The sequence below is a fragment of the Phodopus roborovskii genome, unplaced genomic scaffold, assembly GCF_943737965.1.
Source record: "Phodopus roborovskii unplaced genomic scaffold, PHOROB, whole genome shotgun sequence".
Taxonomy (NCBI): Eukaryota; Metazoa; Chordata; class Mammalia; order Rodentia; family Cricetidae; genus Phodopus; species Phodopus roborovskii.
The window spans coordinates 29802537-29830033 of NW_026126480.1; the positions used below are offsets into that span (position 1 = coordinate 29802537).

A 27497-nucleotide genomic window follows, 5' to 3' on the forward strand; every position below is an offset into this window, starting at 1 on the left:
TTGTGGGTAAGAGGAAGCGTGAGGGCCGGCCCCGCTCCCCCCACGTGTCCGCCGGAGTTTCTCCAGCAGCAACATGGCCGCTGCCTAATAGAAGACCCGGCCGCCACCGTCTCTGCAGCCCGCCGGTCCCTGGGCCGTTGCCGCCGCTCGCGCGCGGCCCTGGCGGAGAGGTGAGTGCCGAATCGGCAGCCCCGGGGTACCGGCCGCAGTCGTCGCACCCGCACGGAGGTCTGGGCCGCTCTGCCGAGTAGGCCGGAGAGGCCCGCGCCGCTGCGTGCCGAGGGGTCGCGGCCTCTCGGGACCCGGGCGGGGCGCATGGGTAGCCGCCCCGCTGTCCCGGCTCCCCCGGGCCCGGGTCGCTCCGCACGGCTGGACGTCGGGGAGACGTCCGTGGGGCCCGCGCTGAGTCAGGCCTCGCCGCGCTGCCCCGCCCGGGCCTGGCTCCGGAGCCGCACCTGCGAGGGCACTGGTGCCCGGTGGCGTGGCGGCTCTCGGAGGTGTGGGAAGGGCGCCGGAGACCCGGCGACATGGGCCGCCTGCACGCGCTGGGGTCTCTGTCCTAGCCGAACCGGGTCAACTCTTCCTGGTCATGCCAGGCCCGGGCGCCTCATTCATTGATGTGTGCTTAAGCAGAGTTGGCGACTGCTACTCAGACCCCGGGACCCTTCGGCCTCCGGGGTGTCGGTGCATATACAGGTCGTCCTGGAATTGTAGTTGCCTTAGTTGCTGGGTTTCGGAGCCAGAAGGTAAGATCTTACCCTTATCTGTGAAATGGGGATAACGTGATTCCTGTTAGAAGGTTTAAAGAGGGTAAGGTGGGTGACACTCCTGATTTTCATTTGTGGCTGTCTTCATACATCTTATATTGGAAGAAAACATGTTGCCACGTAGCAACAGTCACTCATGTATGTTCCATTTTTCTCTTTGAAGTTGGTGCCGTTTTTCTTTCTTTTTTTTTTTTTTATTGTCCGTTTAGGGATGAAAATAGGAAAGGACTTTGAGGTTATGCAATGCCTGCGTTTAATTGGTACTACCCAGAGGGGGGACTTGAACCTGTAAGGTTTCGCACGGGAGTCCAACCTCTTGCCCACTACACCATACTGCCTTTTACCGAAGAAGTGTGCAACATAGTGGTTAAGAATAAAATCAAGGCTCTTTGACCACAGCTAGATGAATTTCTTGATTGTACGGTTCCTTGAGGCTGTGCCCTTGGGCAAATCATTTATAGTTGGGCACTATAAATTTTGATTTTCACAGCTAATAAGATTGATTATTTTTGGTACTATATTGGTACCAGATAGCATTAGGGTTTAGAAGGGCTGTGAATTTTTTTAATTTTAAAAGTAATGGCTCCTTAACAACGATGAAGTATAATTATTATGTCCACTTTATGGTTGAGGAATCTGAAGCATACAGAAGCCGTCATGGAGTTTAAAGTCTAGTGCCGAGGACAGCCAACACCTGAGCAGAAGTTTTGAAGTTCCAGGTTAGGACCACTCAGGAAATAAGGAATAGTGTTAATGGTGGAAAGGGTTGGAAGCAGATATTCAAGTTGGGTTTTCAGGAAACCTGCCTAGTCCTGGAGGGAGTGGCAGTGCTTACATTTAAGGAAACTGAGCATCCTGGAAATGACCTGGGATTCTTGTGTAGAGGTCCTCAGGGTGCTTGGGGCTTGGCCTGTTGGATGCGCAGCGATAGATTGCTAGACCCTGAGGAGATGGTTATATAGAACCAGGCAAGATGGTGTAAGGGCTTTGAGGCCCATGGAAGGGAGTTTGGATTTTGTTTTATGGGGCAGTGGAAGGGTTTCAAGAAGACAGCAATGTGAGTAGTTTTCACATATACTGACAGTCTCTGCAGAATTGGAGATAGGAAAGAATGGCCCTGAGGAACCTTTTTCCCCCCCCTCTGCCTTTTTCATTTGTTTTGTGTCTTCTATTTTTTTTTTTCTTCCAGATGAGGCCTTGCTATGTAATAACCTAGGGTTGCCTTAAATTTATCTCCCTACCCCCCCCCCCCCAGCCTCCCTAGTGTTGGTTTTACGGGCCTGGGCCACCACAGCTAACTCAGGAGGCTTGTTGGATTGTTGACTTTGAAGATTTCGGGTTAAGACTTATTAGTGAGCTGGGAGGTGGTTTCACACGCCTTTAATGCTAGCACTCGGGAGACAGAGGCAGGAGGATCTTTGTGAGTTCGAGGCCAGCCTGGTCTACAGAGCTGTCTCAAACAACAGATTTATGAGTTTGTGATGTAAACTTGGCTTGGGGGGTCTTGCCACTAGCATTTTTATCTTGCATAGGCAAGGATGGAAAACGTCAGTGTGTGTCGTGTAACAATCATGTTACATGAAGCACTGCTTCAGCTGTGGCATTCCATGTGTCTTCTGCATCATTGATGGGAAAAGATTGTCAGTCATAGGCTGAACCTTTGAAAGTCACTGAATTGGCTCCTGTTGGCTAGGAGGCTAACAGGAGGTGATGACCTTTCCAGGTAACCCAATCAGGTGTGGTGCCCAGAGGGAGGAGCCTCTGTCATCCAGCAGAGAGGGCACCAGATTCTGCCTGAATCCAAGGCTGGGCAGAATCTCAACCATGAAAGAATAACAAGACTGCACACTCTCTTAGGCCACAGCCCCCTTTTTTTTTTTTTTTTTGGCATGTGCTATGTTTCCTTCATTCCCCCTGATGCCCTGTCTCAGTTGGCCACCAAGTACAGCTGCCTGAAGGGCAGGTACTTGTTTGACACATAGCTGTGACACTTGGCAGTCAGGGCAGATGCTTAGATGTGTGCTTAGATGGTTCAGATCTGTTGTGGTGGCCCATTCCCTACCAGCCCATCTCTTCCTCCCATCCCAGTTCTTCCTTTGCTTGGAATCTTTCTGGAGCTCCCAGAATCCTTGCAGTCCACATTTTCAGGTGCCCAGTTCTAGGGAACAGGAGTACAGCAAAGCATAAAGTAGACTATTTGCATAGCTTACTACTTAATGGCAGGAAGGACAGATACAGTGTAACTGTCCCATGGTGAGAATGTGCTCTGGAGGCCAGAGAAAGGAAAGGAGTTGGGGGAGATGTGTTCCTTCAGCTGTGAAGAGTAGGGACAGAGTCCACTTTAGAAATGAGATGACCTTTGAGCAAAGCCCTGAAAGGAGCACAAGAAGGAACCTGAAGTTAGGTAGATCAGTTAGTTTGACTCCCAGATGGTTGGGGAGAGACAGAAAGGTCAGACAGATGGTGGGGAGTAGCGCCTAAGGTAAAGTGGGGTCTGTCGAGGTTCACTGGAGGGGTGAAGACTCTCTGAAGAAGATGGGGTACACTGGGAGGTATCTCTCATAGTGATGCCATGTGAGGTTTGAACAGTGATTGTGAGGCAGGAAGGACCCAGGAAACCAGCCAGGAGTCTGAGCTGGCTAGATTGAGGTGTGGCCCAGGAGGTCATGTTTTTGGCCTTTTTTGAAGGCAGACCTAACAGGATTAGCTGCGATGAAGAGAGAAGGGAGATGCCAAAGATGGGGTAGGTGTTGGTGCTCAGGCAGTTCAAGTGTGGGTTGTGTCTGCAACAAGTGAGTTTGCATGGGGCCTTTGGTGGCACTTGTTGGTTTAAACTTTTTTTTTGGTGGGGGAGTCTCACTGTATGGCCCTAGGTGGCCTGGAACTTGCTTTGTAGACCAGGCTGGCCTTGAACTCACAGAAGTCCTCCCGCCTTTGACTCCTAAATGCTGGGATTAAAGGCACCACCACCATGGTTTTTTTTTTTTTTTTTTTTTTTTTTGTTTTTGTTTTTTTTTTTTTTTTTTTTTTTTTTTGAGACTGGGTATCCACACTTGCTACCAACTCCCTATGTAGCTGAGGTTGACCTTGAAGTAAAAATCCTCCATTCTCCGCCTCCCAAGTGCTAGGATCACAGTCATTCCCTGGCACACTTAGTATCTGTGTTAAGTCTTAAATCGTTCCTATGTGAGATGGATAAAGTTGGGGTGCTCTTACCCAGGAGCAAAGGGGTGAAACAGCAGGGGTCTGTGAGTGCTCAGCTCTCTTAGCAGGAGCAGCTCTGCCCTTGGGTACAGAAGACCTGGAAGCCTGCAGGCATCCCTCTCCCTCTCCTTGGCCCAAACTCTCCCTTCTCTGTGTTGTCAGGCTTCTGTTCCTTCCATCGCATAAGCACACCCACGAGCCCCTCAACTGGAGGGCTTACCCTCCACTGAACTTCCCTGTTTATAACTGTCATCCAAATCTCAAGGCCTGGATTTGAAGTTCATTGTTGTCTGGATGTGATGTGACTTTGGGTAAGCCCCTGTAGCCTGTCTCTGAATTCAGTCTCTTTTTGGTAAAGTGGGGACAGTCACACCACTTAGAGACTTAATGCTTCATAAACTTGAGGGAAAAAATATTCAAACAGTGTCATTTTGACACCAAAGCTCAGAAAATCAGCTCATTGGAGTTAGGATGAGAGTGTGACAGTCAGCTGTCTGAAGAGACCCCTGGAAAGTCTGTGAGTCATGTGACAGCTGGCTTTCGTATCACCACCCGACCCTCAGGATTCCAGTGTTTCAACTCTGGCTGTGGACTACCGGCTTCCTGGCCTGGTTAGGAGTTCTTTTTGAGTGGACAAGAAGCCTGTAAAACTACTTACTTGTTAATTTTTCTCCAAAGGTACAGTTGACATGTATTGGCTTGGGTCTACCTGTTTACACCCTTTGCTGGCTGGCCTTTGCCTCCCTTCTCATGGCTGCCTCTACCACAGACACAGAAAGGAGGTTATGTCTCCGTCGTGGGCTCCCCTTCCCTGCACCTGTGGAGGAAGGAATAGGTGCATCAGAAAGGTTGATTGAATGGCTTGCTGATTGCCCAGGTCTCTTGCTGTCTTTGCAGATCAAGTTGAGGACTGTGTGGCAGGCTCTCCCTAGTATGGCCAATGAAGAAGATGACCCAGTCATACAGGAGGTAACTGCTATTATCAACTCTTTTGGACCACAGACTATGGGTCTTTCTACGAGACCAAGACCCAAGACCCTTCTGCATGTCCATAGGCCAGTAGGGCCTGTTGATGTTCTAAGGACCCTAGACTTTGCTCTTGCCTCTGTTGTCCCCCAGATACCTGAGTGACTGACTTCTTCGGGACCATGACCCAGCAGCCCCTGATTTTGAGACCTCACCCAATGTGTTCTCTTTCTGTCCCACTCTCTGCAAAGCCAGCTGCAAGGCTTAACCCCCAGCAGATGCAAGTGACTGAAAGGAGATTGGTGGTTCCCACATGTGGGCTTAATAGATTGTGTCATTCAGCAGTTCTTTAGCCTATTCACTGTGTACCAGGACCAATGGCATAATAGCAACCAGGCTGTGTCCTTGTCTCTAGGCAGCCTCTGGCCTATGGAGGAGACAGACAGGGACCCTCAATATAAACTATGGGCAGGCAGGTTTCCAGACTCCTCACAGAAAGACAGGATCCTTACAGCTCAGGCCCTAGACTTTTGGAAAGCAAATGGCAAAACATAACTGTTTTTGCCCCTGGCCTCCTTAGGTGTAGCTGGAACCCACCCTGAGTATGAAGGGTATGGGCCAGGAGACCACAGGCAGAGTGGTTCCTCCTTTGTGGGGTACTAGTTTTTAGATTTGAGATACTTAAATGCACTTAAGCTATGACTTGGTATACCACAGAGGCAACTGGAGACAGCACAGAGCGAGTCCCCTCTACAGCCAAGTAGCCATGACCAGCTTCTGCTCAGTCCCTAAGGATGAGTTTGTTGTCAGAGGCATATGTGAAGGGCATTCCAAGTACAGGAAAGCTGTGTACAAAGGCCCATGGCAGGAGTGAACACAGTTTGTGTACATAACCTAGGAGTCAGGAATGTAGGTAGTCAGCATCAGGAAGGAATAGGAGACGGGTAGGTCACACAGGGCCTTGCAGATCTTCTTAAAACAGGGTGACACACAAGGTGCCAGAGTGGTTAGGTGGGAGGAAGCAGAGAGAACAAACACAGTAGGTAGAGGGGGACCCCCACATCTCCCAGAAAGCATTTTCTTTGGGAGGCATCCCAGTCTTGGTACCCAGGCATGTGTGTTCTTCCCAGGTTAGAGTGACATGGGTAGGGGCCAAGCAGGCTCTTGCCATTGTTCCCTGGTAGCTGTTGAGAGGGAGTTTTAGATGGACCTGGCTTGGAGGCTTGTTTGCCTCTATTCTTAGTATGAGCTGAGCTTTTTCCCCTTCCCTAAGCTGCCTCTCTGAGCCACTGATCCTATCTGAGTGCTGGGGCCTGGTTTAAGTGTCTTGTGTCCTGGCTAAGTCTTCTCCCCTTGTTCCCAGATCGACGTATACTTGGCCAAAAGTCTGGCAGAGAAGCTGTATCTGTTTCAGGTAATGATGGGACTTGCAGGTAAAGGGGAAAGCCAATGTTGAGGGAGTGGTGGAGCTGGGCAGGAGGCATGGCAGAGTTAACCTACTAAAATGGGCAAGCAGGACAACATGGGCTGCAGAGTGAGCAGCTGGGGTGCTGGACCAGACCAGCCAGTTCCAACTCCATCAGGACTCAGCTTCCAGTCCCTGAGCAAGTCCTTCGTCTCTGTGCCTCATTGTTCTGACAGCCACACTACCTGCCTCATAGAGATTTTGTAAGGTTGAATGGCCTACATGGAAATGCTTGGGCCATTGCCTAGGAGAGTGTTAGTGCTGACAGGGACCACTGCTGCTGGATTGAGCTCAGGGACGCCTCCAGAGCATCCTTGTGGCCATGGGCAAACCTTGGGCCTGTCTCCTGTGTGCCCCAAGTTGTTAGCCTTTGCCTGCCCTGGCTAGCATGAGTTGAGTACCTGCTGTGTTCCAGTACTGTTTACCTAAGTTAACGCAATCTCATAATAGTGTTGTGATGGTAGTTACTCTACTTTTATATCAGCTTTACTGGAATATAGTTCATATACCATACTTTCCACACTTAAGTGAACCATGTTTAAGACTTTAGCCTACTTGGGGGCTGTGCAGCCAGCACCACGAGCTATTGTTAGTACATTTTTGTCCCGTTGAAGTAAATCTCATATGTTTAGTCAGTCCTCAGCACTGACTCCATTCTCATTTTGAGCCCTAGGCAACTGTTACCTTTGTTTCTATTGATTGATTTGCCTGTTTGGGATCTCTCATATAGATGAAACAGCATGTGTTGTAGCCTGGATCAGTCTTTCATTTTTATGGTGCAAGAATATCTCTGTGAGGCTCAGTAAGTGGTTGCTATGCAAGTATGAAGATCTGAGTTGTTTCCCTAGAACCCACCTTAAAAGCTGGGTGTGATGGCGTGTGCTTGTGTATGGACATTGTAATTCCAGTAATGGGGAGTACAGAGACAGATAACCTGGGACTCACTGGCCAGCCAGCCTAACCTACTTAGTGAGTTTCTTAGTTGAGTTTTTATTGCTGTACAACTCTCTCTCTCTTTCTTTTTTGGTTTTTCAAGACAGGGTAACTCTGTGTAACTGCTCTGTAGACCAGGCTGGCCTTGAACTCACAGAGATCCACTTGCCTCTGCCTCCCAAGTGCTGGGATTAAAGGCGTGTGCCACCATCACCTGGTGACCACAGCAACTCTTATAAAGAAATGTTTAATTAAGGGTGGCTTGATTACAGTTCAGAGGTTCTGTCCATTATTGTCATGGTGTGGCACATGGTGTGCAGATGAGTGCCATGTCTTGCAGGCAGCAGGAAGTTGACTGAAAGTCATACTGAGGGAAGCTTGAGCAAAAGAGACCTCAAAAGCCCACCCCCACCATACTACACCTCCTAATAGTGCCACTGCCACTCCCTTTGGGGGCTATTTTCTTTCAAACCACTAAGAGCTCCAGGCTAGTGAGAGACCCTGTTTCAAAAACAAAGTGTTTCAAAAACAAAAACAAACCTGAGGTTGTCCTGGCCTCCACATACATATACAGCCAAACATACAAAAGTATGCAGTGTGGCTGCAGTACGTTTTGTTCATCCATTCATCTCTTGATGGGCATTTGGGTTGTGTACATTTTGGCTACTTTATTGAATAAGGCTTGTTAGACATCTGTGTTTGTGTTTTTGTATGAACCTGTGTTTCACCTCTTGGATATGTATCTAGGAATGGAATGGCTGGATCATACTGCATTTAACTTTTTGAGGACTTGTTGGACTGTTTTGTATTATTTTACATTCCCAATTTAATTCTGTGTTGCACATAAGAGAATGAGTTGGAGGCTCCTGAGCTCTCCAGGACTGGGGCAAGGGACAGGGGCAGCAGTACTACTCCACACCTTTGCAGAGAAGAGGCTGTCTGTCCCCCAGGGCTACCTGCATCCTTGACTGATTGCAGAGTCTCCATGACAGTGTCCTCCTTGTGTGTCCATTGTGTGCTGGGCTGGGCTGGTGCCTGCTCTGTCTGCTTTGTTCACACTCTTGGCAGCTTTGGGAGGGAGAGTACAGGAGTAAGTGGCAGAGCCAGTACTGTGGCTAGTAGCCCAGACCTGTGGCTTACTAGCAGCCCTCTCAGACTGGAGTAGGGCGAGTTTAGAGCTCTGGGTCTCAGTACAGGCACATCAATGGCTTTGTGAGCTCTTGAGGGAAGGCAGATCTCACCATGTGCTGGCTCTTCCAAGGGCTCTATCTAGGGCCCTTGTGCTCCAGGCTATTCCTCCCACCAAAGCTTATCCAGCTTCAGCTGGAAGCAGGAATAGCACTGGTATTACTACTGAGTGGTTTTTAGGAAGTGACTACTTAACCTCCTAGGCTAAATGTGGCTGACCTGAAGTGGTCTCAAAAGTTAAGCTTCAGCCCAAGCTGCTGTACCTCCTCAAGTACACTGCAGAGGCTGTTGGGTACTAGGCATTGATGGCTTGAGCTTAGGATTTGGGGGACCAATTTGGAGTTCAATAATCAGTGGTTTTCACGGGAGAGGAGAAAGGGAAAGTATTTCTGTGGAGACTCCTGTGGAAGGGTGCTGTGTGTGTAACATACACAGGAGTGACCCAGCTCCTTGACCTCTCTCCAGAGGATGTGTGTGAAAAATACAGATGCTAAGGAAAAGGAGTCGAGTCAAAAATCCCTGTATCCAATGTCCAGATCAGCCTCTAGCATTATTAGGCCAGCCCTGTTTCCCCTTGGCCTCCTCTTGTCTCATTTCCCACCCCAGTGGCCTTCAAAGTGTCATTGTGTCCTTGGGCCCCCTCTACTATAGAATTCCTATAACCCTGCTTTAGATTTTCAGGGTGCTAAGGGACTCTGCCATGCCCCTTGAAAGACAAAGATGCCCTAAAGTGGTCTAACAGCAGGAGGTTCAAGAGGGCCCAGAGTGAATCAGACTGCAGGTGGAAGCTGCAGATTGGGGCCTGGGTACTCTGGTCCCTGGTGGGATGGGAGTATTATGAATGGGAATAGCTACTGATCAGTCTTTCACTGGCCCTTGATGCCTGCTCGAGGTTGTGTTGAGCAGGGTGGACTGATGGATGCCTTTCTGTCTCTAGTACCCTGTGCGTCCAGCTTCGATGACCTATGATGACATCCCACATCTCTCAGCCAAGATCAAGCCCAAGCAGCAGAAGGTAGGGCTATCCTCCAAGATGGAAGTAGGGTGCAAGGGTAAATGGGGGTTGAGGGAGGCAAGAAGACAGACACTTTGGGGACCGGAAGAGAAGGAGCAGTGGAAGGATTAGGTGACAGCAGCATGCAGGTCTTGAAAGCCAAGGAAGGAAAGCATTTCCAGAAAGGAGAGGCAGCCCTGGCAGAACTGGGCTCCGGGTTGGTTGAAAGGTAGAGTGGGAGAAGCCTGGGTGCCGAGTGTGGGCAGGGGTGAGCTTAAAGCAAATGGATAGAAGAAGATCCTATACCCATGTAGGATAGGATGAGGGACAAGGAGAAGCCGAGACAAATTCCCCGTCTGTTTCCATCTCTGTAGTCACAGGAAGATGCTTGCTGTTCCAGGAGGCTGCAGTTGGAGATGACATCTTAGTTTTAAAATTTCTTATTCTTATTTTGGGGTATGGAAGAGTAGGGGACAAACATGGCTGTGCCTGTTCTCCGTGACCTTTCTGTTGGAAATTTCACTGGTGACCTTGGTGTGTACTTAAACCCAGGGGCCCAGTGAGAGGGACACTGGTCAGTCTTGCTTCTGGGTAGGGACCTGGCTGGAGTGTTCCTTGGGAGCTGTGCCATGGCACCTTCCCAGTCAGGTGGTACTTTATACCTCCAGGTAGAGCTTGAGATGGCCATTGACACCCTGAATCCCAACTACTGCCGCAGCAAAGGGGAGCAGATTGCATTGAACGTGGATGGTGCCTGTGCTGATGAGACTAGCACATATTCCTCGTGAGTCCTTGCCCCTAGGGTTCCACTGCAGGTAAAGGTTAAAGAGGAATCTGCAGAGGCCTCAGAAGCACAGGGCCCTTTCTGCTCTTCCTCTGGGATCCCCAACATGTCAGGTCTCTACCTTTAACCATAGAGTATTAGAGACCTTCCCTCCCAAGTTGGCTTGTCCCATCAGGTGCTTCTGGGCTGCAAGGGAAACTTGCCTCTGGAGCCCCAGTCCATCATTCATCTCCTGGTGCACAGACAAAGCTATGAGTTTTCTCATCTCTTAGCCCTAGCTAGTGTACCTTGGAGGAAGTTGGGATGGAATGGGATTGGCTAGCTTCTGTGGAGCTTCCTAGTCCTTCATTTTAGTTCTCCTTGTGCTCCTAGGAAGCTGATGGACAAGCAGACCTTCTGCTCCTCACAGACCACCAGCAACACCACCCGTTATGCAGCTGCACTCTACAGGCAAGGTACCTGGGTCTGACTATACCTTGGGGAGATTGCAAGGTGGGCTGGGCCTTGGGGACCTCACCCAGCCTAGGTCTCCCCAGCCTTATGTATGGTCTTGGCCTCAACTGAACACCAAACCAGGCAGAATCAAGGCAGCGTGGAAATAACAAATTGGAATCAAAGCACATGAAGGGGACTTTGCTGGGCACTCTCAACTTGTTAGAGTTGGACCTTCAAGTCAGTTTGCTCCTGGGAAACATACAACATAGCATAGTATTGGGTACTGGTGGCAGAATTTTGTTCTTTTAAGTACAGGGTACTTAGAACCCAGCAGTCCTATTCATGGGCAGCGTTTACTGGGGACAAATGAGAGTATATACACATAAAACCTTGGACATAGATGTCCAAAGGGCCTTTATTCATGAGAGCTAAAGAATGGAAGGAAAACAGCCCAAAGCCCATTAAGTGATGCTTGCATAAATAAAATGTGACATATCCATGCAACAGCCTTGTGAAGGAGTGATCCCTGATGGATGTATGCTTGTGCAAGGGTGAACCTTATAAAATCATGGAAGAAACCAGGCTCAAAAGAGTGCAAATGGCCAGGCATGGTGCATACTTAATCTCTGCACACCTTTAATCCCAGCACTTGGGAAGCAGATGAAGGTGGATCTCTGAGAAGGTGACCAGGCTAGCTTAGTCTACATAGTAAGTTAGTAAGTTTCAGGATAATCAGGGGTATGTAGAGAGACCTTGCCTCAAAAAAATAAATAAAAAGACTGCATGCTTATATGTTTTAGTAACTTAGGAGAAAGGTTTATTTGGCTCATAGTCCCAAGTTACAGGCCACCCATTGTTGGGAGGTCATTGGAGTGGTCCCACCAGCAACAGATGGGTCTTCCTCATAGTCAAGACAAAACCTCACAGACATGCCCACTGACTAACTTTATTCCAGACTGAGACCCTTTTTCAAGACTGTATTAGATTGACAAAACTAACCATCATACCACATGATCCCATTTTTTATGAACTGCAGAATAAACATCTAGAGGCATATAGCTGACTGTTGGTCCCCAGGACCAGGGGGAGGATGATGTGGGGAGTGACAGGTTTGTTTTGAGGTGATGAAAATGTGCTAAAGTTGAGAATGGCATCCTTGTCACAATTCTGAGACTATATTAACCTATGTCAAGATGGTGTGCTTCAAATGGTGTCTGGGGTGTGTCGGCCCATCAGCACATCTGTGAGATGCTCACTTCATTTAGCATTTGGAGTTTGCAGAACAGCAAGTGACATTGATCTGAGTAGAGAGGAAATAGATTCAATAGTTGTGTCCCAAGTGGCATGCCCCTTTAATTCCAGCACTCAGGAGGTAGAGGTGAGCATATCTCTGTGAGTTTGAAGCCAATCTGGTCTACAGAGTGAGTTCAGGACAGCTAGCAGTTAGGGCTGTTACACAGAGAAACAGTCTAAAAAAAACAAAACAAAAAAAAAAGCATTTCCTTAGCTTGGTGGTGGTGGTGGTACACACCTTTAGGGAATAAGTTCTAGGACATCAAGGACTACCCAGAGAAACCCTGTTTTGAAAAACCAAAAAAACAAGTTATGGCCCATAGCTACTATGTCCTGTCCTCAAGGCTGTATCTCTTTGAAGTTACATTTCTTTTTAAAATTTTTTTATTATTTGTATGTGTGAATGTTTTGTCTGCATGTGTATATGTGCATCGTGTGCATGCCTGGTGCCTGAGGAGGTCAGAAGAGAACATTGGATCCCCTGGAATTGGAATTACAGAGAGTTGTCTGCTGCCATGTGGGTGCTGGGAATCAGACTTGGGTCCTCTTCAAGAGCAACAAGTGCTCTTAACTACTTAGCTATATCTCCAGTCCTGGAAGCTATAATTCTTACAGCCGAGGCAGATCATAGCTAGAGACCAGACTGTCCTCTAATGGACCCCAGTAGGGCTTCTGTCAGCAGCAGTGTGGCAGAGGGAAAGGGATGGATAGAGGGAGCAGTAAGGGTGAGGAAAGGAGACCGGACTTGGGACGGGCATGATCACTGGGGGAGCATAGGGAGGTTAGTCTCAAGGAAGTGTCAGAGCGCAGTTAGGCTCCTGCTCCAGGGTGTGCTTGCTATGCCTGGCAGGATCAGATAAGAGTTGGAAATAGCTCCTGGCCTGGTATTGATGAAGAGGCTAAATTAGGACAGCAGTAGGATCGGTGGTTTGGTTGTGGGTTTAGGCCTTCCGGGACTTGGTGATTCCTTTGAGTAAGCTATGGCTCGCAGGCCAGGTTCAAGCCCTTCTTCTTTTGCCAGGTGAACTCCACCTGACACCTTTACATGGCATCCTACAGCTTCGGCCCAGCTTCTCCTACCTGGATAAGGCAGATGCCAAGCACCGTGAGAGGGAGGCAGCCAATGAGGGTGAGACAGCCAGCCGACAGTCTGTGGTCTGAGTAGGCCAATTTGGGCCTAAGAAAATGGTCAGATTGTGGGATGATTACTGCCACCCCAGACCTACTTACTAAATGTCTCCAACTCCACAACCACAAAATGTCCCCATAGATTGCCAGGCATTGCCTAAGGTTTAAGCTGCCCCAGTAAAGACCACTGCCCAAAACCCACAGCCCCTACCTTGCCCTTCCTTGGGGAGGGTGGTGTTGGGGTGGGATGAGCAGTCCCAGCAGAGGCTGTACTGACAGCTTGCTTTGCAGCAGGGGATTCTTCTCAGGATGAGGCAGAAGAGGACGTTAAGCAGATCACGGTGAGCTTTGGCCCTGGTAGGAGGGAGCAGCATGGATGGCAAAAGACAGCAAGAGCTTCAGGGTTTGAGCAGAACGGACTTCCCCGTCCTTAAGAATAACAGGCACAGAATTTTGTTGAGCCCCCTCATCTGCTGCCTGGAGGGACTAACCTAACCCCTGCCCATCCTGATTCCTGTTGTAAACGGCATAGCCTATTCTGTGTAATAGCTGGGATCCTGAGGTGTGGCAGGTGTTACCTGGGAACAGGGAGGTGCAGCTCAGGAGCCCTGTGAAGCCACACAAGGGCACAAAGTTCCATGTTAATTACCTTTATGATTCTGCCTTTTTGATGGGTACAGAAGAGTGGTTAACATGCTAATCTATAATTTGAAAGATTTAGAAGATTAGCTTTCCACTCATGATTATGAGGTTCCTCCTATTTATGCATTCATGGTTTATGTATAGTAGTTTATAATGAGCATTGAAAGAAAAATGCTGCTCACTAATGTCGCTGCTGGCATGGAAATGGCTATAGAGTTTGCACATTTGATGGGCTGTCCTCTCCTGAATTGATGTGGCAAAGACCTTAAGCCTTGTCCTGTTCTCAGCAGCTTGCTGGGTAGCCTTTAAAATCTCTTGGGTAAGCATCCTCATCTGAAAAGTTCTGCTTTGTACCCTGTGGCCCAGCTGGAAAGCCTTAGCCAGGACGGGCAGAAGCAAGAAAACACTACTCAGCTTGCTCACAGGCAGCTCACAGACTGAATTTCAAGAGTGGAGAGAGAGGTGGAATGCAAGTGTGTGTGTGTGTCTGTGTGTGTGTCTGTGTCTGTGTGTGTGTGTGTGTGTTTAAAAGTGGAGAGAGAGGTGGAATGCAAGTGTGTGTGTGTCTGTGTGTGTGTGTTTAAAACTGGAGAGAGAGGTGGAATGCAAGTGTGTGTGTCTGTGTGTGTGTGTCTGTCTATATATAGTCTGGCAAGAGCTATGGGTGTGACCTTTCCCCTCTCCACAGGTGCGGTTCTCACGACCAGAATCAGAGCAGGCCCGCCAGCGCCGGGTGCAGTCCTATGAGTTCCTTCAGAAGAAGCATGCAGAGGAACCTTGGGTTCACCTGCACTACTATGGCATAAAGGTGAGCCTGGCCAGGACCTGGAGGAAGAACCCTGATGCCCGGCAGCTGCTTGTCTCACCTTCAGCTTTACAGTGTGTATGGGCTGCTTGACTATAGCATAGAGAGTGTGAAGGTCTTGTGAGCAGCTGGCAGCTTGTCCATATCCCATTTAGCAGGTGTCAGAGTGGGAGCAGAGATCCACCTGTTACAATTTAGGGCTTTTAGCCCCCTAGCTGTGCATGCAGTGGTGCTGGTGTTTGGTTAGTTTTTACACAGTATGAATGCTGATTGCAGACTAGACACTTCATCTGGGGTCACACTGAAGAATCTGCTGTCTGTCACATATTCTCAGGTTATTTATTGCCTACCTACTCAGGACAAGTTTTAATATATTTGGTTTTCAGGACTTTGCAACTTAGAACTTGATACTACACTGAGTAAAGGAAGCAATTGGACATTAGTTCCTAGGTGCCTGAACTAGAGCTCCCTGATCTTTGCGGAAAGGACCAACAGAAACCTTCAGGAAGAAATTAGTATGGGGAGAGCCTTAGATTCATGGTCAGACTTAGATACACTACAGCTTCTTCCTGTGTGGCCCTGGGAAAACTGCCTTCCCTTTCTGAGTCTCAGTTTTCTTGTCTGTGAAACAAGAATAGTAAGAGTCCTATAGAGTTAGTTACTGTGTGAATGAGCATTGGTATAGAGCCTGGCACATGGCAGGTACTTGGTGAATGCTAGCTCACTTCTAGTCTTTGCTGGTGCTTCTGCACTACAGATGGAGCACTAGGGCTGGGATCCTAAAGCCAGGGAGTAGATGGTTGAGACCACATTGCAGAGGCTTTAGGTGTGCTGTGCTCAAGACTCTGCATGTGTGCCTGTGGCTTGAGTGGGGTCATGATCTGTTCTGCCTTTTTCCAACAGGATAGTCGCTCAGAGCATGAGCGCCAGTACCTGCTGTGCCAGGGATCCAGTGGGGTGGAGAACACAGAGCTTGTCAAATCACCCAGGTGGGACTGGTGGTGCTGGTTAGAGGCTCCTGGGAAAGTTCTGTTGGGACTATGGCCCATTATCTGTGTGGCCAGAGTGAAGGAGGGACACTGCCCCAGGAGAGTTCGCAGGAGGGTGGCCTGAGATAGGTGACCCTCATGTTCTATGGGGCTGTTGTCTAGGAGCTGGGGACTATTGGGGATGGAGAGGATGGGCCTCTGCTTATACCTCCCCAAGTTTCAACCTGATTGAGGTCTGTGCTCACATGCAAGGGTGGGGCAGAGTACATAGAGCCTCTGACAGCCCTCCACCCCCACCTCTTACAGCGAATACCTCATGATGCTCATGCCACCCAGCCCGGAGGAAGAGAAGTGAGTAAGGGCTGTCCCCCACAGTATCTCCTACTACCTCCCTCTGGCCTCCTCTAACTACTCACTTTTCCTTCTAACAGAGATAAGCCAGTGGCTCCCAGCAATGTCCTGTCCATGGCCCAGCTGCGCACATTGCCTCTGGCTGATCAGATTAAGGTCCTGATGAAGAATGGTGAGTGCTGCTCTCTGCCCCCAGGGCCAAAGCCAGCAGCCCCTGATCCCTAGAGTATCCCAGCTTGGCAGCTTCATTCTTGTCTGGGCAGATCAGATAATGTACCACTGTGTTGAGTCACCCAGGTGGGACTGGCCCTTCAGGTGGGCTTTTGAGCTCTTGCCAGCTGCCTGCCACAGAAGCCTGAGCAGCTTGGCCTGAGCTTTGGTCAGCCCAACTAGTGGGGGGTTCCTGGACACTGATGGGGCTGAGCAGTTTCATACGGGATGTGTATGTAGGACTGTCCTGCTCTTGGTGACATACTGGGCTCTACACAATCAGGACTAGCTCCTTTTTCTCTTAGGCAGAGTCACAGACCCTTTGGGGGCTGAGTCCCAAGCTCTGGGCTTCTCTGAGAAGCTAATGTAAATAAAGCCTTAGGCCTAGATAAGGGTGGTGCTCTCTGCCACACTATGCCATTCCTGGGCTTCTGTAGAGGATTCTGTACCTTCCCCAAGCTTCACCCTGGGCTCCCTGAGGCAGGCATCACAGGTGACCTGGGTTCAAATCCTGGCTCTGCCTTTTCCAACCAGCTGAATGTGAGGGAGTTTTCAACTCTTTTTGGGCCTAGTAATGACAGAATCTTCTCTGTACCCTTGTTCTGTGAGAGACACAAACCTGACATACTCTGCCATCAGCTGTGATTACTGCTGGCACTGTTATCACTGCTCACTCTCAGGAGTTAAGGAAGCTGGGAGCTTGATGCTCTACAAACCCTGGTGGAGAAGACAGAAGGGCTAGGCCTCTGCACTTGACCAGTGACTTGTGTCCTTTGTCTGTCCACCTCAGTGAAAGTCATGCCTTTCGCCAATCTCATGAGCCTCCTTGGCCCCTCTGTGGACTCTGTGGCTGTTCTACGTGGAATCCAGAAGGTGGCGATGTTAGTTCAAGGGAACTGGGTGGTGAAAAGGTAAGCTGCTTGGAGTCTGTAAATTACGTTATTGATATTGTTCTGCCTAGTTGCATTTTATATTTTCCAGGACTGTTTCTACTCTTATACTATTTTTCATTCTAATGTAGTCTCTTGACTCTAATTGGTTCCCTACAGTTTGGGTATGCATCTGATAGCACAGCTATATATTATGTTTTACTCTCTTCTGAGACAGCTCAAAATCTTAGAATATTTTATTTATTTACCTCCCATGTGTATATTTTAATTCGGTCTATATTTTCAGGCCCACTAGACTTTATCCAGTATTCTTAGGTTTACTTTTGTATCATATTTTCACTCCTATGTACATCTGGGATAACTTGGTCTGCCTAAAGAATGCTTTAGTGTTTAGTGCAGATTGGCAAGTAAAGCTTTCCTCTGTTTTTAAGTTGGTGATTATCCTCCCCTCATACATTGGTATGATTCTCTGTGTATGCGGTATACATACATATATGTGTCCATGTGTGGTATAGGCCCAATGTTGATGTCAAGTGTCTTTTTTTGATTGCTCTCCACCTTCTTCATTCAGACCTCTTGCCAAACCTGGACTTTCGCCATCCTTGTTAGTTTTGTTAGCCATCTTGCCATGGGGCTCTCTTGTCTGTCTCCCAAGTGCTAGGATTATAAGGTAATTATGTGTATGTGTGTGGGTAGTTGTAGGTGAGCTAAGAGGCCTTTGGAGGCCAGAGGAGTCAGATCCCTCTGGAGTAGTGGTTGTATAGCAGCTGGATGTGGGTGCTGGGAAACAAACTCAGGTCCTCTGCTGGAACAGTGCATATTCTTAACTGCTGAGCCATCTTTCTGACTCCCTGCCTAGCTTTACATGTGTGATGTAAGGATCTAAATTCTGGTCCACATGCTTTTGTAGCACATACTTTATCCTATGAGCCATCTTCCCAGCCTGACTTCACTGTGTCTGACAGTAGTTGTTATTGAAAAGTCACCTGCCAGCCTAATTCTTGCTCTTTGATGCTAATCTTGGTTTTCCTCTGGTTGCTTTGAAGCATTTTTCTTTGCTTGGGCTTTCCACTGTTCCATTAAGAAGTGTCTAAGTGTGGTTTTCTTTGTACATTACTTCCTGGGATTCACAGGAATGACTTTGTGGCTCAGTGTTTTCAGTAGCTTCTTTTCTCCTCTGATTCTTCCATCAGACCATCAGTTCTGAGGGAATAGAGATAGTCTTATCCCTTAAGGTCCTAGCTCTCAGTGCCATGTACGGAACATGACAAGCCAGTCCTGGTAGAGGCTACTTTAATTAGAATGAAATGCTGTTATAGTAAATACATTAACAAAGACTCACCCTTTGAACAGTGTAGTGGGAAGTAAACAATATAAAATATGAGTAGCTCTAAAATTCAAAACATTTTCTTTGTGTTAACCTCATCATCACTTGATTGCCAACTTGATGGTAAAACTTATTCCTCTTACTGCCACATGGTGGCACCCTTCACTGGTAAATAGACCTTACTGTTGGATTACCCAGTTTTCTATATGGAAGAGCTTTATCATGGCACATTCCTTGTTAAATGTGAGGGTGAGTATTACTTGTATTTAGACTGTGAACAAGTAGAAGCCAGGATGGGCTGTCAAATCACATATACATATCTGAAGACACTGACCACAAGAGGCCGAGAGGTGGTTTAGAATGTGAGCTCTGAATCAGCCTGGCTTCTGCCTGTCCTGTTGTGTCCTTGGGTGTCCTAGTACGGCCTGTCTTTTCAGCTTGGGCTTCTATAAAGCCTGTTCTCAGTTGTTGAGGCTACTGTGTGGGGCTTATGAGCCTTCCTGCTAGGTCTATCTTTGTGTCTGAGATTTTGTTTTTAAAAACTCACTTTGATTCAAACATGGCTTATTTGTGTGTTCTGTGTTGTGTGCCACACCATCCAGTGTCTGTGTCTGTCTACAACATGTGCCTGACTGACTAGGTTCAGTTTTCAGTTCACAGTAGGTTCTTTCTCTATGTGGCAGTCAAGAACACTTTGCCAGGTCTATGCCCATGAGTTGCTCAGGACTGGCAGGTATGAGGGGAGGGCTCTAACAGGAGAGTCATAAAAGCTGGCCTGGGGCTGTGGCTGGAGGGATGGTGGGAGTTATGTTGTAGGGACTGCCTTGTGTGCCTTGGGGCCCTGGGTACAGTCTATTTTCTTGTGCTCCAGGGCAGTCAGGTATCTTTGGACAGTTAACTCATATCACTTTAGGCAGGCAGGGGAGGCCTTGCAGCTTGCTTCAGCACTAGTTTCTCTTAAAGCCACAAACATTTAAGCAGTGGGTTTTGGGCCTTGTCTAATCCTGAGCTCTGAGGTCCCAAGCTTATGTGTCTGTGAGCCCCTAACTCCTCCTTGGAGTTGGACCAGCATGTGGTATGCTGAGTTAGGAAGGGTTGCTCTTTCCCGCATGTCTTCCTGGGCCTGGGAGGAGGGCTGCAGACTCAAGCCTATTGCTTGCCTGCAAAAGGATGTGACCTGAACTGGCTCGGACTGTGAGCACTGGGCTTCCAAAGTTGGATGTGCTGGTGATAGGACTATAGACAGCGACTGACCAGCTATCTGCTTGATTTGTCAGTGACATCCTGTATCCCAAGGATTCTTCCAGCCCTCACAGTGGTATGCCAGCTGAGGTGCTCTGCAGGGGCCGCGACTTTGTTGTAAGTATCTAGGCTCTGGCCACAGGGCTGGGAGTGGAGGGATGGAATCTAGAGCAGGTGGTGAGCTCTGGTGAGGAAGGTCATTATGAGCAGGCCACCATGTGGGGCTCCACTGGTGATCCATTCTCCTCCGGGCGTTCTGGGGTAATAACCCTCATTCCAGAGGGTTCTGCTTATCCCGTGGGTGGTGCTCATGTGGTTGAGTGGGTTATTACAAAGCTTGAATTGGTTGAAGACTTAAATCAGGATTTTGTGATAAATTAGGTTTTCAGTTGCCATGAATGATTGACAGTCTGGTGGCATTGGATCCATAGACCTGCCCAGCACCTAGTTTGGATGGGCCCAGTAGTTCCCTTTTACCATAGATTGGCACTTCTTATTACATGTCTAGAGTAACTCATCCCTACTTCCTCTCTGCCCTGTTTATATTCAAAGCTTAAGTCCCTTCCAAGGTCTCAAGCTCATGCCTCTGGAGCCCGCACTGCCCACTGAATCTTGGCATTTACATTGCGAATTGCTGAATGTGGCTGCTTAGATCTGTCCACAGTGACCCTTGTGCTCATGCCCTTAGATTGTTGGAGGACATCTGTGTTGACTCTTCTGATTAGATATTCTTGGCTTTTGGGAGAAATTAGTGTTGAGGGGCCTCAGCAGTATGTTTGATCTAGGGCATCAGAATGCTACTCCCCTGTGGCCTCATTCACTCATGCACAGGTGCTCTTTGCCTTTGGTGGGCACATACCATTGTGTGGGAGCCTACTAGTTCTGTGTAAGATGTGTCACTATAGATGACAAGCAGTGATCCTTTCTTCTTGGCTCTCCTGAGTTCAGGGACAGGGCCACTGATGAGGCAGACAGTTGGAGGAAGCCTGAGCTTCTGGGAAGCCATGCCAAGTGTCAGCAGCTACCATAGTAGAATGTTGCCGTGCACAGGGCAGCACCTTGTTGAGTCCTCATGACACTCTTAGGAGCCCTGGGGATGCATTAGTGAGCCAGGTGAGCAAGGCCCTATCCATTGAACACTTCATTTTGGATGGAATGGGGTGGGCCAGTCATCTTGAAGGGTGAAAGTGGCCTTGGTAAAGAGGCTCCCCAAGGTACATACTAAGAAGAGCAGGACAGGAACCCTATTTGGCCTTCTGCCCAAACTCTGGGCCTCCTGCACCTTTGCCCAGACCTGTTTCAGGCTCCTAGACACAATGCTTTTCTCCTCAGATGTGGAAGTTCACACAGAGCCGGTGGGTGGTGAGGAAGGAGGTGGCAGCAGTGACCAAAGTAAGTGGTGTTCGTCATGACCCTAGCCCCAGGGCTTGCTACACGGGGAAGCTTGGGGCTGGTGATGTCTTACACTCCTCCTCCCTTCAGCTCTGCGCTGAGGATGTGAAGGACTTTCTGGAGCACATGGCTGTAGTGAGGATCAACAAAGGATGGGAGTTCTTACTGCCTTATGACCTGGAGTTTATCAAGAAGCATCCAGATGTGGTCCAGCGCCAGCACATGCTGTGGTCAGGCATCCAGGCCAAGTAAGGGCAGATGCGGTAGCATGAATGGTGTAGTAGGCGGCCCTGGACCTGCCTCCTGGGAACAGCACAGTTGGGGCAAGTGAGGGACACTTGGGGCAGGATTGTGTGTACTTCTACACTGCTTTCCACAAAGATGGATTTCATTAAATGACCACAAGTCCTCCCAGTACAGGGCTGATGGCAGCCACACCCCCTGCTTGTCAGAGTTGCTGTGTTAAGGGGCTAGAGAGGAGAAAGACACATAGCCTAGCAAGAAAGACAGGATGTTTGCTTTCCTCGCTCTGGCTAGGGGCATGTGTGTAACTGGAGGACTTGGAGAGGAGAAGGCCTGTGTGCATGGTGTTTTGGTGGCCCACTGTCCTGGGCTTGGGGGTTTGTTGCTATGGCAAGACAGGCAGTACAATATAGAGGTTAGAGTTTAAAGGGTTTGTTCTTTTTTTTCAGATTAGAAAAAGTCTATAACCTCGTAAAAGAAACCATGCCAAAGAAGACGGATGGACAATCAGGTGTGTGGCTTCAGGCTGGGTAGGCCCCCAGCTTGGTCCCTGACCCCAAAGGGTCCTTTTCAAGGGGTCAGGCCCAGAGGAGGGCTGTGCTGTCCTCCCTTGTACCTCCACCCCTCCCCCCACTGTTAGCCTAATGCTTGTCCAGCAGGACAGCCTCAGCAGCCCCCCCACCCCAAAAGAGGCTGTGTCCTTCAGGGCAGCGTGGATTCTGAGACCTGTTGGCTCAGCATGTGGTGTGCCAGGAGCCGCTGGCAGGTACTCAGCAGGGCTTTAATTCTGGTGTGCCCGGTTTGATACCTTCCCTCAGTATTAGGTAGCCAAGTTCCACTTCAGCAAGGAAGGGTGGAAGACAGCACTTGATTCCTTGCTTCAGGAGCTGTCTTTGTGTCCCCTGCTTGGCCTCTGTTTCCATGCTTTTGTTTGCCGGGGACCTGTGCCCTTCTGAACCATGCTGCCTCTCCACACAGGGCCTGCTGGGGTAGTCTCGGGGGAACAGCGGGTCCAAACAGCCAAAACCAAGGCCCAGCAGAACCATGCCTTCCTGGAGCGTGAGCTACAGCGACGGAAGGAACAGATGCGGGCAGCTACAGTCCTGCCCGGTGTGCAGATCAAGGAAGAACCTCTGAGTGAGGAGGAAGCAGATGGGGAAGAGCTGGAGGCTGAGGAGGAGGAGCCCATGGACACTGCACCCAGTAGCTGCCTCAGCACCAAGTTGGCCAACGGGCTGCCTGCTGGGCGGGCAGTGGGTGGGGACAGCCTAAATGGGCACCCAATACCAGGCTGTGCCAGCAACCCGGTGGCCCAGGAACTGAAGGCTTTTGTGGAAGCCACCTTTCAGAGACAGTTTGTGCTCACGCTGAGCGAACTCAAGCGCCTCTTTAACCTGCACCTGGCAGGCCTGCCTCCGGGCCACACACTCTTCAGCGGCATCTCTGACCGCATGCTACAGGATACGGTGCTGGCCGCTGGCTGCAAGCAGATACTGGTGCCTGTAAGTAAAGCCTATGCCTGCCAGGACAGGTAGATAGTCACTCAGAGCCCTTCAGGAGGGCAGCTGGTCAGTGTGCATGTACCCTCCCAGAATCAAGAACCTGTGTGCCTGGGCAACAGTCCCAGCCTGCTGCATGTGTATAGGGTGTATGATATGCTCATCAGATGGCTATGTGAGCCCTCGAGGCTCCCTATCCTCGTTTGAAGTGGGTGTGTTGGTTTTTCTACCACAGGAAAGAAAGATAACTAAGGGCCCTAACTAATATGCCAAGGCCTCAGTAAATACAAGTCCTCTGCCTGGTTGATATTTCATCACTAGGATATGAGTGGTACAGGTGGAATTTGAACTTTGGTATGGAGGCTCTGTTGTGCTTTCAAGAGATAAGCTGAGCACGTCCTCCATAGCTTGGGGCTTGGTGATGTATGTCCCTGGCTTTCAGGCCAGCTGACCACATACACTCTGCCTCTTCACTAAGCATGCTGGTGGTGGAATGACCCACTTGTACCCATGGAGTAGGCTCCACAGTGGCAGCACGAGACATTGCCTTTTTTGGAAAGGAGTGCCTGGCTATGGCCTGAGAGAGGCTGTTATGGCTCTCTCCTAGGCTCTGTCCAGCCTGGGAAGCAAATGAGGGAAATTGGTGGGTGGGGCAGCTGTGCTGGCTCTTAAGTAGGGAGTATGCCATATGCAGCACCGAGCTCATAAGCACCTGTGGCCTAGGAGGATGCTCACTTGCAAGGCCCTTCTCTATGCCAGCAGAGCCTCCTCTCTGAGGCCTGTAGGCCCACTTTTCTGTGCACGGGCAGAGGTGAGATTGCCTGGGCATTCTACATGGACCGAGGGTGAGGGATGCGGTGTGGATGCAGTGCCCTACCCTGCCCTGTCTCCTCCTCCCCCCCCCCCCATTAAGGAGCTGCTCTGGCTGTGCTCCTCCCTCTGGGAAGTGCTGGCAGCACTAGAGGGCACCCAGAACCCTATCTGAAGCACTTTGACTCAGGCAGCACATTCATAGCATGTTCAAGACAAAAAGGCCTGAATCATTCTGCCCTCTGTTTTTTCATACAAGGAGATGAGGCTTAGGGAGAGCGAGTAAACTTACAGACTCAAGTTAAACATGGTTTGCTACTGTGAGCTGAGTGGCTGTAGACAGTGAGTGAATGGCTCTCAACTTGCTTTTCCTTTTGGCAAGTGGGCAGGGAGACACCTCAGTGCTGCTTGGTTTCCTATGATCAGGTGAGATCACATCAAGTCCCATGTCAGGTAGGGGACAGGCCGGAGCTCACAATGTTGGCCTCTTCCTTCCCTGACCTCCTTTCCGGGTACCAGGGCTGTGGCATCCTCTCCTGGTTGACCTCTGAAGCTAGTGGCATGAAAGGCTTGGGAGTTTGGCAAGGTCTGGCTTGAGCCACACTTCTTATGCTGTCCTTGTGGGAAACAGCTGCACAGAAGCCCTAAGGAAAGATAGGGAAGGGAGGCTTTGGAAAGAACATAAGCCCAGGTGGACACTCAGGGCAGCATTCCACTAATGCCATCCCAGACTCCTGTTGTTTACAGGCATCTCGGAGTCCTCTCCCCAGCACCACTGAGTGGGAGGAACTCCGCTTAGACTTTTAGGACTGGGCTGCAGGCTAGGTGGGGTGAAGTAGGCAGGGCAGTGGTTTTATGAGACAGAAAAATGACCAACTCATGTTTGGGCCAGTTTCCCCCACAGACTGCTGCTTCTCCGGATGAGCAGAAGGTATTTGCCCTCTGGGAGTCTGGAGACATGAGTGACCAGGTAAGGTGCCTTCTTTTGTTGGGTTTTGTCATTTTTCTCAAGGGTGGGAGTCCTGGAAGGTTAAGGCCTTTAAGAACCGGGCAGTGGAGTACACTTGGACACCACAAGTTCTCCAGCCATTCCACACCTGCCAAGACAGGTAGGTTGTACTAGTGATTTGAACCTGAACTTGGGGGGGGGGGGGGGGGTCCTACTGTATGTATCAAAACAGAATCACCTTTGTAAAAAGGTTTCCAGAGTATAGTGGCCTCACTATATGCAGTTTCTGTAGAGCTTCTATGGGTATAGATATTTTAGGCAGGCCTGCAAACCAGGTATAGAGTCAGTTCTCAGTGGCCTCTGACAGCAGGAATCAAAAGGCTTTCTTATTAGCTGTCTCAGCCCTGAACTTTGGGTTTTGTCCAGCTATGAGAGGGTAACAGGTCTCTTGTGTTTGTGTCATGCAGTTCTGGGATACATTTAAATCATGAACATGCCTGGACTCCAAAGTTGCTTTTTGTTGTTTTTAAAAATAACTCGTTTAACGGTATGTGCATTGGTGTGAAGTATCAGATCCCCTGGAACTGGAATTATAGACAGTTATAAGCTGCCATGTTGGTGCTGGGAATTGAACCCAGGTTCTCTGGAAAAACAGCCAGTGCTTTTAACCACTGAGGCATCTCTTCAGCCTGTTTTTGTTTTTTTAAAGTAGAAGTGTCTGTTAGGCTGAGACAAGGAGTAGACCCTGCTAAATAAAGTCTCCCTTTTACCTGCAGAGGGGACAGGAAGGCTGGGAGCAAGAATGGGTGTGGGGCTTCCGCCAGGAGTCTGAAGTAACCCTGTACTCTTGGCCAGGAAAGGTAGCTTTAGGCTTCCCTACTTAGCTTTTTTGACAACTAAGGAGAAAAATGTAGTAAGTTCAATTTAAAATCAAAATAAAATTCAAGACATCTTTGTGGAGAAGCTGACTCCACTCTGCCAGACTTAATTGTCCTCCTCAGAGGCAATGGCTACAGCTATAGATCTTTTAGTCCTAAGGCATAGGACCCAGTGTGCTCATATTGGAGTACATTCCTTCACTCTTCTTGTGAGGTCTTTCAGCCATGTTCTTCTCTTCACTGCAAACTGGAAAGTTTTATACTATTTATTCTGTGTATTAGTGGAACATCTATACATTCTGAATTCTTTATGATAGAAAGTTGGGTTCTTAGAGAATCCTGTAGGCTGATTAAATTTTTTTTTGCCTTATCTTGTCCTTATTGAAATTTGGGATATTAAATATACTAGATGTTGTCTTTTCCCATTTTTTTGAGACAAGAGGTTTTCACTGTAGCCCAGGCTGGCCTTGAACTCATATTGATCCTCCTTCAGGTCAAGTGAGCCACTACACTTGACCATACTTTGGCAGTGTTTTTTCATTTAAAATTTTATACTTTGGGGAGGATCTCATTTATCCTCAATACTATTTAATTTCTCTTTAGGAATATAGTAGTTCCAGTTTCCGGGATTTAGTGTTCGTCAAGATGAACCAATTAGGACACCTTTCCCCCTACCCAGTTTAAACTGTTTTATTGTTGTTTCGGTTTTTGTTTTTTTTTTTTGCCTGTTTAATTTCTGTATGTGTAGACTGCAATCTGGAGCAGTGATAAATGTGCAGACTTGCTTATCAGACACTGAAAGGTGGAGTTAGGGCCATCATTTTGGACAATTCACATTTGAATACTATTTATCATTTATCATACTAACACTTTTTTTTCCTATTGAAGCATCGACAGGTTTTGCTTGAAATATTTTCCAAAAATTACCGAGTACGCCGAAACATGATACAGTCTCGGCTGACTCAGGAATGTGGAGAAGAGCTAAGCAAACAGGAGGTGGATAAAGTGCTAAAGGTATGTTCATTGTGCACATGACCCCACCCAGAGCATCGAGGTGGTTTTGGCTGTGACCTGTCTTTTTAAGGATGCTCATGTGTGGAAAGAACTGGTACCTTTATTCCTGCTCCTTTCATAGTCAATCAGGGCAGCTCCTTCCCCAGCTGTCATCAGTCTGATGGCCCCCAGTCTGGTAATGACTAGTATTGGTATATTGGCAAGTGAGTGAACCTTTTCACTCAGTTGAGTTTGGGTTGGGGTGATAGTGGTGTGTACCATCTTCATCCAGTAAAAGACAGGCTTAAGCTAGAATCCTGTCTCTCATGAATCTTGTACCACTTGTATAAGTGGTACAACTTTTTGATTTAAAAAGGAGTACTATTTGTTTACTGTGAAAATACTTGGAATGCAACTGTGGTACATTTGTAGAAATGAACACAGAAAACTACTGACACTTTCCCTATTATCTTAGTCATATGTCTTATTAAGTCCCTTTTACTTGGGTCAACTTAAAAAGTATTTATGTTTGTCTGTTTATATATATAGCAAATCTATTTTATAATACCTCCTAAAATATCCCTGAGGAATGGTGGCTCAAAACCCTTTAGGGACCAAGCAGCTACCACAGCAGCATACTTAAGCAGTTTTTGATATACTATTTGTATTTGATGTATTTTATCCATTCATTTAAACCAAATTGTGAGAGTAATAGCTCTCATTCTTGCTAAAATCTGCCCTTAACTTGTTTTTTTAATTTCTAGGACTGTTGTGTAAGCTATGGTGGCATGTGGTACCTTAAGGGAACAGTACAGTCTTGACAATAGTAGCAAACCACTAACTCAACGAATCCAAGCCCAGGGAAGGATGGCAGAGCCAGTAGTCTCAACTTGCTTCAGGACAGAGCAAGAGGATCTGCCCACCTCATGGCCTGCAGCACTGCCTGGCCCAGAGGACAGAGAGGCTCATACTCGGCCAGTGGCAGGGTCAGCGTAAGTGAGATCGCTCCCAGCAGAGACCAACCGGGCCTTCTTTGCAGTACAATTTGAAATCCCTGATGTATTTTTGCTTATTTGGTTTCATTCTCATAATAAAGAGAGTGTACACTGACATGGGCAGG

At 48.5% G+C, this 27497-nt stretch overlaps 1 protein-coding gene across 8 annotated transcripts; it reads left to right on the top strand.

The window, feature by feature from the left end:
• The first annotated feature begins 11 nt into the window (after positions 1-11).
• Positions 12-27489, top strand: Polr3e (RNA polymerase III subunit E). Of its 8 annotated transcripts, none has more exons than XM_051192837.1 (21): positions 12-170; positions 4869-4940; positions 6301-6351; positions 9461-9538; positions 10186-10301; positions 10674-10756; positions 13051-13158; positions 13449-13498; positions 14488-14607; positions 15508-15593; positions 15900-15944; positions 16025-16116; positions 16945-17065; positions 19649-19730; positions 20946-21005; positions 21096-21253; positions 21698-21759; positions 22227-22750; positions 24450-24527; positions 26273-26398; positions 27142-27489. In XM_051192837.1, the coding sequence occupies exons 2-21, from the start codon at positions 4905-4907 to the stop codon at positions 27196-27198; spliced, it is 2133 nt and encodes a 710-aa protein (XP_051048794.1). In that variant the 5' UTR covers positions 12-170; positions 4869-4904; the 3' UTR covers positions 27199-27489. The 8 variants fall into 8 exon arrangements, with proteins under 8 accessions (XP_051048794.1, XP_051048798.1, XP_051048796.1 ...); XM_051192841.1 differs by having other exon boundaries at positions 13452-13498; XM_051192839.1 differs by lacking the exon at positions 12-170 and adding an exon at positions 3230-3249.
• The last annotated feature ends 8 nt before the right edge of the window (positions 27490-27497 follow it).

Coding starts and splice junctions, on each gene's coding strand:
- Polr3e (XM_051192837.1), top strand. CDS start 4,905: ATGGCCAATGAAGAAGATGACCCAGTCATACAGGAG. Junction 15,945..16,024: donor CCCAGCCCGGAGGAAGAGAA/GTGAGTAAGGGC, acceptor TCCTTCTAACAG/AGATAAGCCAGTGGCTCCCA. Junction 21,006..21,095: donor AGGTGGCAGCAGTGACCAAA/GTAAGTGGTGTT, acceptor TCCTCCCTTCAG/CTCTGCGCTGAGGATGTGAA.